Here is a 13,216-nt window from a genome sequence, read left to right as displayed (position 1 = left end):
TATTACTGTTGTTGTGATTGTTTTTTGTTTTTTTTTTCAAATCTTGGCCATAAACAAAACTTTAAGAGAGAAAGAGAAAATTAAGCTCTCAATGTTTACCTCCTTGTTATCCTTGTGGTAACAGGATAAAGATTTTTACTTCAATAAATTTTTCATTTTCAATGTTGGTTTGTTTTTTAAGATATTTGCTGCATTGCTTTCTTTTGGTTAAATGATCCAAAAATTAAACACCTAATTAACTCCATTCACTGGTCCATCAACATTATCCTTTTGTTATCCTCTACTTGGTTTTTTCTCCTTTTCAGCAAAATTTCCTTTTTCTTATTTATTTTTCCTTGGCCATTTTTCATTTTTTTATTTTCTCTAGTACGGCTTCGAAGCATCTTTGGGCTTTTTCAATTGAACTTTTAAGCGTTTGGTGCCCACCTGAAATCCATTCATTGCTCGTATGGCTACCTGCGCCGATTCGGGATTGTCAAATGATACAAAACCAAAGCACTTGGATAAGTTTGTCTGCTTGTCAATGAAAACTTTGGCGGAAATGACATTGCCAAAGGGCAGAAAAGTCGATGCCAAATCGGTGTCAGTGAATTCCTGTGGCAAATGGTATATAAAGAGATTACAGCCTTCAGGACCTGAAAGTAAAGAAATGATAAAGAAGCAATATTTTAGTATCAGGAAAAAATTAATATAAATATATAGAATATGGGTTTAAATGTTATATATTTTTCAAAATTATTATATAAGTCCGACCGATGTGAAATTTTCATACCCCAACAAAAATAATGCTAGAAAAAATGAGAATTGAGAAAAAAGTCGTTATGTTCGGTTGGATCGAACTTTTTCTTTCCTACACCATCTGGTGTGCTTTTAAAATGAATAAGGAGACTATCTAATTGTAAAGTGTCTGCTAGTGGGTTATTTATGCTCTGGGAACTTCAACGAATATCATAGAAACATCAGACAACGGCATGAAGTTGATTGATTTCGCGGCAGCAAAAAACATGGTAGTTTGTAGCCCCAGATTCAAGCATCTCGACATACACAGGGTCATCTGGCTTTCTCCCGATCAACCAATGATCATGTTGTGATGGAAGGAGAGAATATCGATTCGGATCACTACCTTGTAGCGGTCAAGGTGCGATCTAACACAACATGGAAACTCGAGGTCGAAAAGCTGCAAACACAACAGATATCAGAAGCCTACTCCGCTCAACTTACATACTTGCTAGTATCAAAGACCACCGTTAAGAAACCCATGGTACGATCAGGAGTGTCGTAATGCTACTGATGTTAAAAACGCGACGTATAAGGCAATCCTGCAAACAGTAGCAACGGTTAATAAGGGATCGAATTGTCGATGATAAACGTATTTTCACAAGAAAGAATTACAGAAACGTGAGCGGGAGCAAATCGATATGTACAGGAGTCAGAACGAAGTTCGGACATTTTAGCAACTAGTAAAACACCAAACCGACATCCTACTGTGGAGATGAAGATGGAAAGCTTGTGGCAGATGTAGATAGCGTATATATGTTATACCAGAACGAATAAGAGGTTACGGTATATATTGTATAACACCTAGACAAGAATAGCAATTAATCGGCTGAAAAATAATAAAACAGCAGGCGCCGATGGATTACCAGCTGAAAGTCTATAGTGTGACGGTTTTTAACATCCTGCTGGAAAAGGTCATATGAGTTGAACAGAAATGGCACTCTGTACACCAAACAACACATGTTACTCGCCTACTGGTTCGATCATGGCTGGTTCGATCATTGCGAGCGGTAACATTCACTTTTGAGCAAATTGAGAAGGTGTCTGCCAAAGTGGGATTGTAGACTCAGACCAACTGTGGAACTTGAAAACTACATTTTTGAGGTAATCAAAAATTGTATATACCTCGTTAAAACTAATGACATGACTTTTGAAATTCGGAGAAGGATAGTTTTGGCCAATAGAAGCTACTACAGTCTGAGTAAGCAATTTAGGAATTGCTGACCGCGTGCTGATGTATGGATCTGAAGCATAGGTACTTATGCAAGCAGATGAGGTTGCTCTTAGAGTGTTCGAGAGAAAATTTCTCAAAAAACCCAACGGGCCGATCTGCGTCGACTGGGAGTTTTACCGTCTACACACGGACATCGACATAGTCTGACGTATCGAGCTGCAGCGACTACACCGACATGGCCACATGGTGCGAATTATGAGGATGCATAAGCGTGCCTGATGGTTCAGGCAGAAGGGGATCACAACAAATTCGGTGGACAGACCATGTGGAAGGCAATATGACAAAACATGGTTTTTCAAATTGAAAAAAATGGCACAAGACCGACGACAACATTTTCTGTCTCGAGTCAGCTTAGTAAGTAGTATTAATAAAAACGTGATTAAATTCAAGGTGGACATTTAAAATATCTAAAATCGATCGGATTCGCAGGTGAGAAAATTGGTCTAAGATCTTGAACCTAAAATTACCGAAAGTGACCATTTTATCACGCTATGTAGAAACAAATGGTAAAAAGTTATATGCCCAACAATGCCCCAGAATGCCAAATTACAGCCTACTCGTAATTCTAATAAATGGTCACTTCGATTGGAAATTGCCAAGACCTTTATAGGGCAAAACCAAATGTCGATTGATTTTTGGTATAATGATTTTGACACATAATGAAAAATTTAACTATTTAATTAGAGCTAAATCGGTGGAAAAATGTGGGGGAAATTCTTAAAAGAACAAATGAAAGGGTACTATTATATACAAGATTATGGTCCGATATTGATTATACCCTTCACCACACTGTGGTATAGGGTATTATGTATTTGTGCACATGTTTGTAATAGGCAAAAGGAAACGAGATAGACACATGGTTCCTTTTTAGAATATGCATAGAATCACTTTCTAAGTCGATTTATGCATGTCCGTCAGCCCGTCCCTCTGTAGATGTTAAATTTTAAATAAAGTACAGGTCGCATTTATGATCCGATTTGGATGAAATTTGGCACATGTCACTTATTTGGCCCTAGGACGAACCCTATTAAAATTCAAGAAAATCGGTTCAGATTTTAATATAGATCCCATATATATTTTCGTCCAATTTAAGGTAAATGGAGCACCAAAGTCCCTATATATCTTTCGATTTGCACGAAATTTGGCATAGAGTACTGAATTAGGTCCAGAATGTGTGTGCCAAGTTTCCTAAAACTCGGTTCAGATTTTGATATAGCTATAGGTGCAAGAAAGTCCCTTTACATCTTTCGATTTGCACGAAATTTGGCACAGCTTAATGAAGTCGGTCTAGAATGATTTGTGTTAAGTTTCCTGAAAATCGGTACTGATATAGATATAACTCCCATATATATTTTCATCCGATTTATGGAAATGGTGTACATAAGTCCCTATATATCTGTCGATTTGCATAAAATTCGGCATAGCCTACTGAATTAATTCGTAAATGAGGTGTGTTGAGTTTCAGTTCAGATTAAGACATAGTTCATATACATTTTTTTCCGATTTTATGTAAGTTGTTCTCTGAAGAGCCAAACTTTGTCCGATTGCCACACAATTTAGTACAATGAACTGTAGTTAATATAAATTAATCTCTGGCAAGTCTCGTTGAAATCGGTATACATTTAGATATAGCTTCTATATATATATATATATATATCTATATATATTCGTCCGATTTTACACAAAATTTTGCACAACGTACTGAAGTTAGATATAAAATCTGCACCAAAAATAGCAAAATATTGGAAATCATTAAGGCAGTATATTACAGCTTCTAGTATATATTCCTCGGCAATTTTAAATTTCTGCCATATAACACCTTCCCTACATATATGCCACCTTTCTTTTCAATACTTTTTCCTAATCCACAATACTTCGCTTTTCATTGTCCCTCGCCATGTCTATATTTCAATTCGTGTAGAATATTACGACTCCAACACCATCACAACTACATGTACATTGCTACTAGTATTACTCCTGTCAAAGTTATTAATGACATTAATGTGGCTTTTCTACGTTCATCATTGTTCTTTGGTAAATGAATGCATCTTGCATGTGCCATAGAACCACCACAGGTACAAACTATAAACCAACTTTAAGAAACTTTTAAATCAAACATGCACACACACATTCACACAAATTTCTCTCATCACATATCTCTTCCTATCCAAGTATATAATGAATTTTTGGGAAGATCGATTAATTTAATTGAATTTTAACTTTGCACTTGTACATGTACATATATGCGTGTGTATGTGACAATCTAAAATGTGACATCCTCATTATCACCAACAGCAATAACAACAACAACGACATCCACCTACATAAGCAACGTCAGCATCGATGCTGCATCATTTTTGACTCATATCCTTACCGTAGAGCAGCATAATTTAATTTTCATGTGAAAAGGCCAGGGATACTGCATCGGGATAAGCTTTTGTCATGAATGAATCATATTTACTGGCGAAATACATACATACAAACATACTTATCTGGTATGTGACTGTGGGTGGTCTTAGATACTGTATTATGATGGGAAGACGTTTTTGAAGTTGTGACTAAAATATTTTGGTTTGATGGAAATTTGTTTTAGAGCGGGAAGGATAGAGTGAACAGAAAATGGGGTTTATTATCTGATAGTTGAACATCACAACCAAAGAGAATATATCTGTATCATAATTTTTATACCCTTGACCACACTGTGGTACATGGTATTATGTATTTGTGCATATGTTTGTAACAGACAAGATGAAACGAGATAGACACATGATTCCATTTGAGAATAAGCATAGAATCACTTTCTGAGTCGATTTATGCACGTCCGTCTGTCCGTCCGCCCATGTATTTTTGTTAACAAAGTACAGGTCGCATTTATGATCCGATTTGGATGAAATTTGGCACAGGTCCCTTAATTGGCCCAAGGACGAACCCTATTGGAGAAAATAGGTTCAGATTTAGATATAGCTCCCATATAGGTAAATTTTTCTGGATAGTCCCCATATAAGGGTACCCCCAATTTTGCGGTATTTTGGGGGTTTTGATCGCATTTTTTGACCGAATTCGCTGAAATTTGGTACTTTGAGTTCTTATTGGGTAGCAAATCTCCCTAATAAAAATTATAAATATAGATCCATATTTTCGGATAGTCCTCATATAAGGGTACCCCCAATTTTCGGTATTTTGACCTATTTGGTTCTTGGCTCGTTTTATAACTGTTCTTTTTGGGTACCAAATAACTCCACTAAAAATTATAAATATAGGTTCAGTTTTTCTGGTAGTCCCCATATAACGGTACCCCCAAATTGTGGTATTTTGGGGGGTTCTGATCGTATTTTTCGACCGAATTGACTGTAATTTAGTACGTCGAGTTCTTAGTAGGTAGCAAGCAAATCTCTCCACTATAAATAATAAATATAGGTCCATTTTTTCGGGTAGCCCCCATATAAGGGAACCCTCCAATTTTCGGTATTTTGGTTTTTTGTAGTCGTATATGGTAACAAACCTCCTCCCAAAAAAATTTTAATATTCGTCCCTTTTAGGTGTAGTCCCCATATAACCTTTTTTATACCCTTCACCACACTGTGGTACAGGGTATTGCGTCTTTGTGCACATGTTTGTAACAGGCAAAAAATCGAGATAGACCATTTGTTCCTTTTGAGAATATGCATAGAATCACTTTCTGAGTCGATTTATGCATGTCCGTCTGTCCGTCCATGTATTTTTGTTAACAAAGTACAGGTCGCATTTATGATCCGATTTGGATGAAATTTGGCACAGGTCACTTAATTGGCCCAAGGACGAACCCTATTGAAATTGGAGAAAATCGGTTCAGATTTAGATATAGCTCCCATATATATTTTCGTCCGATTTTAACTTATTGATGGACCAAACTGCCAATAGGGATCCGATTGAGAAAAAATTTTCCACAGAGTATTGAATTAGGTCTAGATAGTTATATGCCAGATAGATATAGCTCCGATGTATAGTTTCGTCCGATTTAATGTAAATAGTGCACCAAACTCCCAATAGTGGTCCCACTAAAGCAAAATTTTGCACAGAGTACTGAATTGGGTCCCGACTGATAAATGTGAAATTTTATTTGGAATCGGTTCAGATTTAGATATAGCTGCTATATATCGTTTTGTCCCATTTAATGTAACTGAAGCTCCACACTGCCAATATTTATCCGATTGAGACAAAGTTTTGCAAAGCGTACTAAATTAAGTCATGATTGATGAATGCGAAGTTTTGTTGAAATCGGGTCAGATTTAGATATAGCTCCCATATATAGTATCGTCCGATTTAATGTAAATAGTGCACCAAACGTCCAATATTGGTACAATTGAAGCAACATTTTGCACAGGGTACTAGATTAGGTCCCGACTGATGAATGCGAAATTTTGTTGGAATCTGTTCAGATTTAGATATAGCTGCCATATATAGTTTCGTCCTATATTGTGTAAATGAAGCACCATACTGCCAATATTTATCCGATTGAGACAAAATTTTGCACAGCGTACTAAATTAGGTCATTGATGAATGCGAAGTTTAGTTGAAATCGGTTCAGATTTATATATAGCTCCCATATATAGTTTCGCCGATTTAAAGTAGATTGTGCACCAAACTCTCAATATTGTTCCGATTGAAGCAAATTTTTGCACAGAGTACTGAATTAGGTCCCGACTGATGTATGTGAAATGTCTATATCTGCAGAATATTGTAGATATTAACATGTCTTGCGTGTACCCATAGTGGTGAAGGGTATCATATAGTCGGCCCCGTCCGACTTTTGAACATTCCTTACTGGTTATTTAATATGTTTTATCCATCATTCCTTTTGAACATCCTTCCTTCAAGGAAGCTTATCTTAGAGATCAATTTCTCCACCCACCCAACCAGCCAGCCATTGTGTCTGCTGTACAAAACACCTTTTGACAAATCATTAACATTGATGAGAATTAAATACGCTACGCTACGCCCTCAGCTGCAGCTCTCACCACTTGCAAGTAACCTGAAAAATATTACATACAACTCCTTTTACAAGGAATTTTCCTTGAAAAGGGATAGATTCCTGATGATTGATTTTTAATCTACATGTCGATAATGAGAACGAAAAATTTGTTCATCTAATGTGTCATTGTGTGTGTGACAATGGTTATTTGTTCAGGGTTAAATTGTATTGTCGACTAAACTTAATTTGGTTTTTGTATTAGGAAAAATTTTCCCATAATTTTCTACTAAAGCATATGGTTGACAAATATTAAAACTTTAAGCTCTTGACGAAGGACAATCAACTTTAAGTTTAGGTTGTCTGGCTGACTGTTGATGCTCTAGGATGTTTATTGAAATTATTATAAAAGGATTAAATATCTATATCTATATATACAAATCCTGCATAATAAATGATGTATATATATATATAAGCAAACAAAATACTTGTGGCCATTGTCTATGGCATAATGAAAAATGTCCTGTCACATTGTTGACAAATTATTAACGAGATTAGAATACTTGAGGTTTAAGTTGACACTAGACATGCCTGGTGGTTTTGTCTGTTAGTGTTGTTATTACCATTCATTGCAGTTGTAAATAGATTTGTTAAATTTATTATTAACTGCAGTTTGCTACACAATTTAATAGAATTTTTAAATGAATAAATTAAATTGATAGATAAATTATTTAAAAAAAAATAAATAAATAATAATTTATATTCAATTTTAAAACAGTCAGGATAAGAACTAAGTCGTATGGTTTGACTATTTGATTCCCTGCACCACCTCAGGGTATATACAAGAGATGCTCTTAAAATTCTTTTTGTAACCTTTTTACCACCGATTAATCCAATTTAAAACCAGTAAGGAAATTAGTAAATTCGGACTGTGCCGACTATATGATACCCTTCACCACTTTGGGTATATTCTAAATATGTATCCTAACAGATGTCACCTTTTCGAAGGAACATTGACATGAAATTGAACAATCTTAAATATATGATTTTAATATATTTGTAATCCGACTAAGATCAATCCCTACACAACCTATGCTAAGCTAAATTTTGTTAATTAATCGACTTAAAGCAAACGCACGCTGTTTGGTGTGCTGCATTGTTTAAAATTTTATATCAATCAGACACCCTTTGGATACTTGGTGTACAATTAACATGAATGGGTTGAAATTATATATGGAAGCTATGCTATATCTAAAGCTGAACCGATTTCAAGGAAAATTTTCCGATATTAATTTATATTAATTTCAGTTAGTTGTGTCAATCGGCCTAGCTATGGGTCTTTAGTGCACCATTTACTTAAAATCTGAATCGATTTAAAAAAAAAAAAACTTGACACACGTAAAGTTAAACTAAACCCCATTCTTGCTTTTATATTTTCAAGATTTTAATGGGCTGTCACATGAATACCAGCCCATTGAATGCATGAATGCATGTTAAGGTTTGTAACTTCACACATATATTTGAAGATTTAAAAGATAACAAAAAATTAAAAAATTCAGTTGTTGTTGTTTTTGATAATTAAAGAAATGTCCTTATTCTTGATAGCGGACATGATAACTCTTTACTGGAATCCGAAAATTCCAATGGTGTTAGAAAGAGTTCATGTATGGTTCTCGTATGAACTAGGATCATTGACTTCGTTCCAAATATTAACACGATTGCGGACCTTTGATTTTTTTTAATTTCGCCTATTTTTGACCACAACCTATGTTAAAAACTAAGGAAGTTCTTCACCGATTGGCTTTATCCTAGTTCATACGAGTGCTATACACTCTCAGAGAAACGTGTCAAAATTTGGAACCGATTGGATTATTAGTTTTTGAGTTATCGTGCCAGCCATCCGCTAAACACTGCTTCGAGAAAAATGCGTTTAAAGTTTGGGAATCACTCATCCTGTTATTTGATACTGATGCAATAAATCGGCTATAGCTTCAAGAGTTCCTGAGATTTTCACTTGAAGTTTTGTAGGGACATTATAGAATTAGAGTAGATTCGAATTAAATCAACAACATTTTTGACACAGAGAATGGGGGGTGTGTCCCCTTAAATGCATTGTACAAACTTTTGTGCCAATCGTCCAAACTTTGAGTCTTTAGTGCACAATTTACATTAATTCGGACGAAAATGTATTAATGGACGAAGTCAAAGTGTTCAAAACAGATTTTCATGAAATTTAACACACAACGTTCCGGACTCACTTCAGTACGCTATGCAAAATTTCGTGCAAATTGGATATATAGGGACTTTGGAGACCCATTTACTTTAAATCGGACGAAAATATATATGGGAGCTATATATAAATCTGAACAGATTTTCACAAAACTTAACACACGCCATTCTACACCCAATTCAGTACGCTGTGCCAAATTTCGTGTAAATCGAAAGAAATATAAGGACTTTGGTGCACCATTTACCTAAATTCGGACGAAACTATATATGGGAGCTATATCTAAATCTGAACCGATTTTCACGAAATTTAACACACATCATTCTAGGCTAAATTCAGTGCGCTATGCCAACTTTCGTGGAAATCGAATGATATATAGGGAAATTGGTGCACCATTTACATAAAATCGGACGAAAATACATATGGGAGCTATATCTAAATCTGAACCGATTTTTCCCAAATTCAATAGGGTCCTTGGGCCAAATGAATGAGCTTTGCCAAATTTCATCCAATTCAAGTAATAAATGCGACCTGTACTTTGTTTACAATTTAACATGGACGGACGGACAGACGGACATGCATAAATCGACTCAGAAAGTGATTCTATGCCTATTCTTAAAAGGAACCATGTGTCTATCTCGTTTCCTTTTGCCTGTTACAAAAATATGCACAAAGACATAATACCCAGAACCACAGAGTTGCGAAGGGAATAAAAAAATGACCGCCGTTTTCGATCCACCCTGTTGTATTTTTCACTATTTTCTTGCAGAATCGTAATCAGAGTCCTCCAAACCCTTATATGTGATATTTATTTATATTATTAAACCACGGCTCAAATTTAAGTCAACCGTTTCGGACCAAAGCGGATGTAAAGCAAGAATGCCCTCTATCACTCATGCTGTTCACAATAGAACTCTCCGATGACAACTCCAAGGCATAGATTACGGACTTGAGATTAACATAAAGGCCAAGAATCTGAGTACATCGATAGCTTTTAGTTTCTAGGAAGCACTGCAACAACGGTGGAGCAGAAACGGGATAATAAACGAGAGCAGTATTCGGACGATTGTAATGTATATGAAGAAGCTGACATTTATCCCGGAAATCGAAGCATGTATAAAAACAATTCTGCTAGTTAAACCAATGCCTCAGGATTATGTGCAGGATATTCTGGCCCAACACCATAAGTAACATATTGCTTTGAAGCATAATGAACGTAGAACGCAATGGAATCTAATGAACCAGGAACAAAAGTAGTTAAAATGAAAGAATTTGAGATGGACGGAGCATAACCAACATTGCATTTGAATGGAATCGCCTAGGGTCTCGAAATCGAGGTCGGTCATGAAACACCTGGTGACACAACCACAACACCCTGAGAATTAAGACAAAATAACCTTACATGTAAAGATGGAAAATGGACGGCATTTATTCGAGTAACATGACGATACTTTGGGGAAGTAACAGAGAAAACCAGTAAGTAGTACAGTCGGACAGAGTCGACTATATCATACCCTTCACCACTTTGGGTATATTAAACAGATGAATCCTAACAGACGTTTTTGAAGTACCAGTAAAATTAAATTGGATCCATAAACATGTTATTCTGCAACCTATTAAAAATATTTCATTTGGTCTGATATAGAGTTGCTTCATGCAATGCGATAAAATTTTGTAAATCAATTTAAAGTAAATATCAAATCAATCGGAGGACACCCGTTGATTATTTGGATAAATATCTGATAAACATGAGGAGTTTTGTGCACCATTTTCTAAAAGTCGGACGAAAATATATATAAAAGCTATATAGAAATCTAAACCGATTTCATAGAAACATGTCACAAGTTAGGTTATATTAATTTAAGTATGTTTTGTGTATGTAGGCCACATTTTGAGTTCTTGGTGCATCATGAACTAAAAATCGAGAGAAAATATATGTAGGAGCACACGCTATGTTATATTACCTTCGGTACGTTGTGGGTCTTTGGTGCACCATTTATTAAAAATCGGACGAAAATATATATGAAGCTATATCTAAATCGGAACCGATTTTCACGAAACTTAACGCATATCATTCCACTCTTAATTCAGTACAAAATTCCGTACAAATCGAAAGATATATAGGAACATTGGGGCCCCATTTATATAAAATCGAACAAAACTAAATATAGCTATATCTAAATCGGAACCGATTTTCTCGAAACTAAGCACACATCATTCTGGCCCTAATTCAGTACTCTATGCCAAATTTCGTGCAAATTGAAAGATATTTAGGGACTTTGGTGCCCCATTCACATAAATTCAGACGAAAAATTATATGGAGCTATATCTAAATCTGAACCGATTTTTTCGAAACTTGGCACACATCCTTCTGGACCTAATTCAGTACTCTATGCCAAATTTCTTGCAAATCGAAAGATATATAGGGACTTTGGTGCACCATTTACTTTAAATCGGACGAAAATATATATGGGAGCTATATCCAAAATAAACGATTTTACCGAAACTTGGCACACATCATTCTGGACCTAATTCAGTACTCTATGTCAAATTTCGTGCAAATCGAAAGATATATAGGGACTTTGGCTCACCATTTACCTTAAATCGGACGAAAATATATATGGGAGCTATATCTAAATCTGAACCAAATTTCTTCAATTTTAATAGGGTTCGTCCTTGGGCCAAATAAGTGATTTGTGCCAAATTTCATCCAAATCGGATTATAAATGTGGCCTGTACTTTGTTTACAATTTAACATCTACAGACGGACAGACGGACGTACATGCATAAATCGACTCAGAAAGTGATACTATGCATATTCTCAAAAGGAACCATGTGTCTATCTCGTTTCCCTTTGCCTGCTACAAACATATGCACAAAGACATAATACCCTGTACCACAGTGTGGTGAAGGGTATAAACATGACATTTGAACCAATTTTCCCGAATTTCAAAAATGCTCATTCTTGGTCCAAAAAAAAAAAAAACGCGTCTTCTTTTCCGAGTTACAAACTTATAAAGATATGTAGTTCAATTCTAAGCTTTATGTAAATTTTTTCACCCGCTAAATATTGACGTTCGAATCACAATCTTGATGGAATAGAAGCATAGATCTGATCCACATCGATATCTATAGATGTTGTCCTTGATCATAACCGAAAATCTGTGCAAAATCGAATAGCCATCAGCACGAAATTTGTGTCTTACAGTGTGGTAATGGGAATACTAAATAATTTTAGAATATACAGTTCTCTCTAAATATTCATCAATGTAATAATATCAATTTAAAGGTCCTCTACTTTTCTTGCAGATACCGCCAACTTCTCCGGTCTATGTTTTTCTTGGGTAAATTAATAAGCCATGGAATGCAAATTTTGTAAGTCTGGATTCATTTGACGTTTCATTAAGTTGTGATAATTAATTTTACCTCGAGAGTGAGCTGAAACCCAGACGACTTTGGTTCGTTTCTTCGCCTAAATATTAAACGATCATTAACAAAAACAATTGGCGTCTTCTTTGGACGGAACCGGTCAACATGTCGTTACGATTGGCCTGTACTTTGTTCACAAATTATAGAGCACATTGATGGACTCAGCTCGAAGGGTCTAAGATCAATATTTCTTGGTGTCACAAACTCTTGAGGCCACATAAACGTATAATACTCTCACAACTATATAAAAATATAAAATAATTAATTTATTATATTATAAATAAAAGTTAATAAATAAAAATTTTAATTATAATAAAATACATTTTTTAATTAATGATTTTTTAATTATTAACAATCATATAAAATATAAATAATATAAATCATGTGTATAAACAACTGCATAATAAAATATTACAAAGTTGAAAAAACACACACAAATTTAGTTTAACCCTCTGTGGCGTATGATTTTAAATATCCCACATACGCTCCATTGTACCGATTACAATTAAATATGCACCAGACAAAAAAATGATGGCTAACCAAAATTTTTGGGGTATTTGGGAATAGAGGTCAACGCAAAACAATGCAAATTTTAACTCAA

General features: G+C 35.1%; 1 protein-coding gene across 1 annotated transcript in view; it reads right to left on the bottom strand.

Moving 5' to 3' along the window:
* Positions 1 to 342: 342 nt before the first annotated feature.
* LOC133331154 (CUGBP Elav-like family member 1) overlaps positions 343 to 13,216 on the bottom strand; it is a gene marked incomplete at its 5' end in the record, with an annotated part of 38,780 nt that continues 25,906 nt past the window's right edge. The window contains one exon of the mRNA XM_061539547.1: positions 343 to 635. Coding sequence (XP_061395531.1) covers positions 364 to 635 — 272 coding nt within the window. The remainder of the gene's footprint in view (positions 636 to 13,216) is intronic.

This window comes from Musca vetustissima, unplaced genomic scaffold (assembly GCF_032173495.1).
Source record: "Musca vetustissima isolate MV318-11 ecotype Yass unplaced genomic scaffold, APGP_CSIRO_Mvet_v1 utg18320, whole genome shotgun sequence".
NCBI lineage: Eukaryota > Metazoa > Arthropoda > Insecta > Diptera > Muscidae > Musca > Musca vetustissima.
The sequence above is the reverse complement of the archived record's forward strand: the minus strand, read 5'-3'. Positions and strand labels throughout refer to the sequence as shown.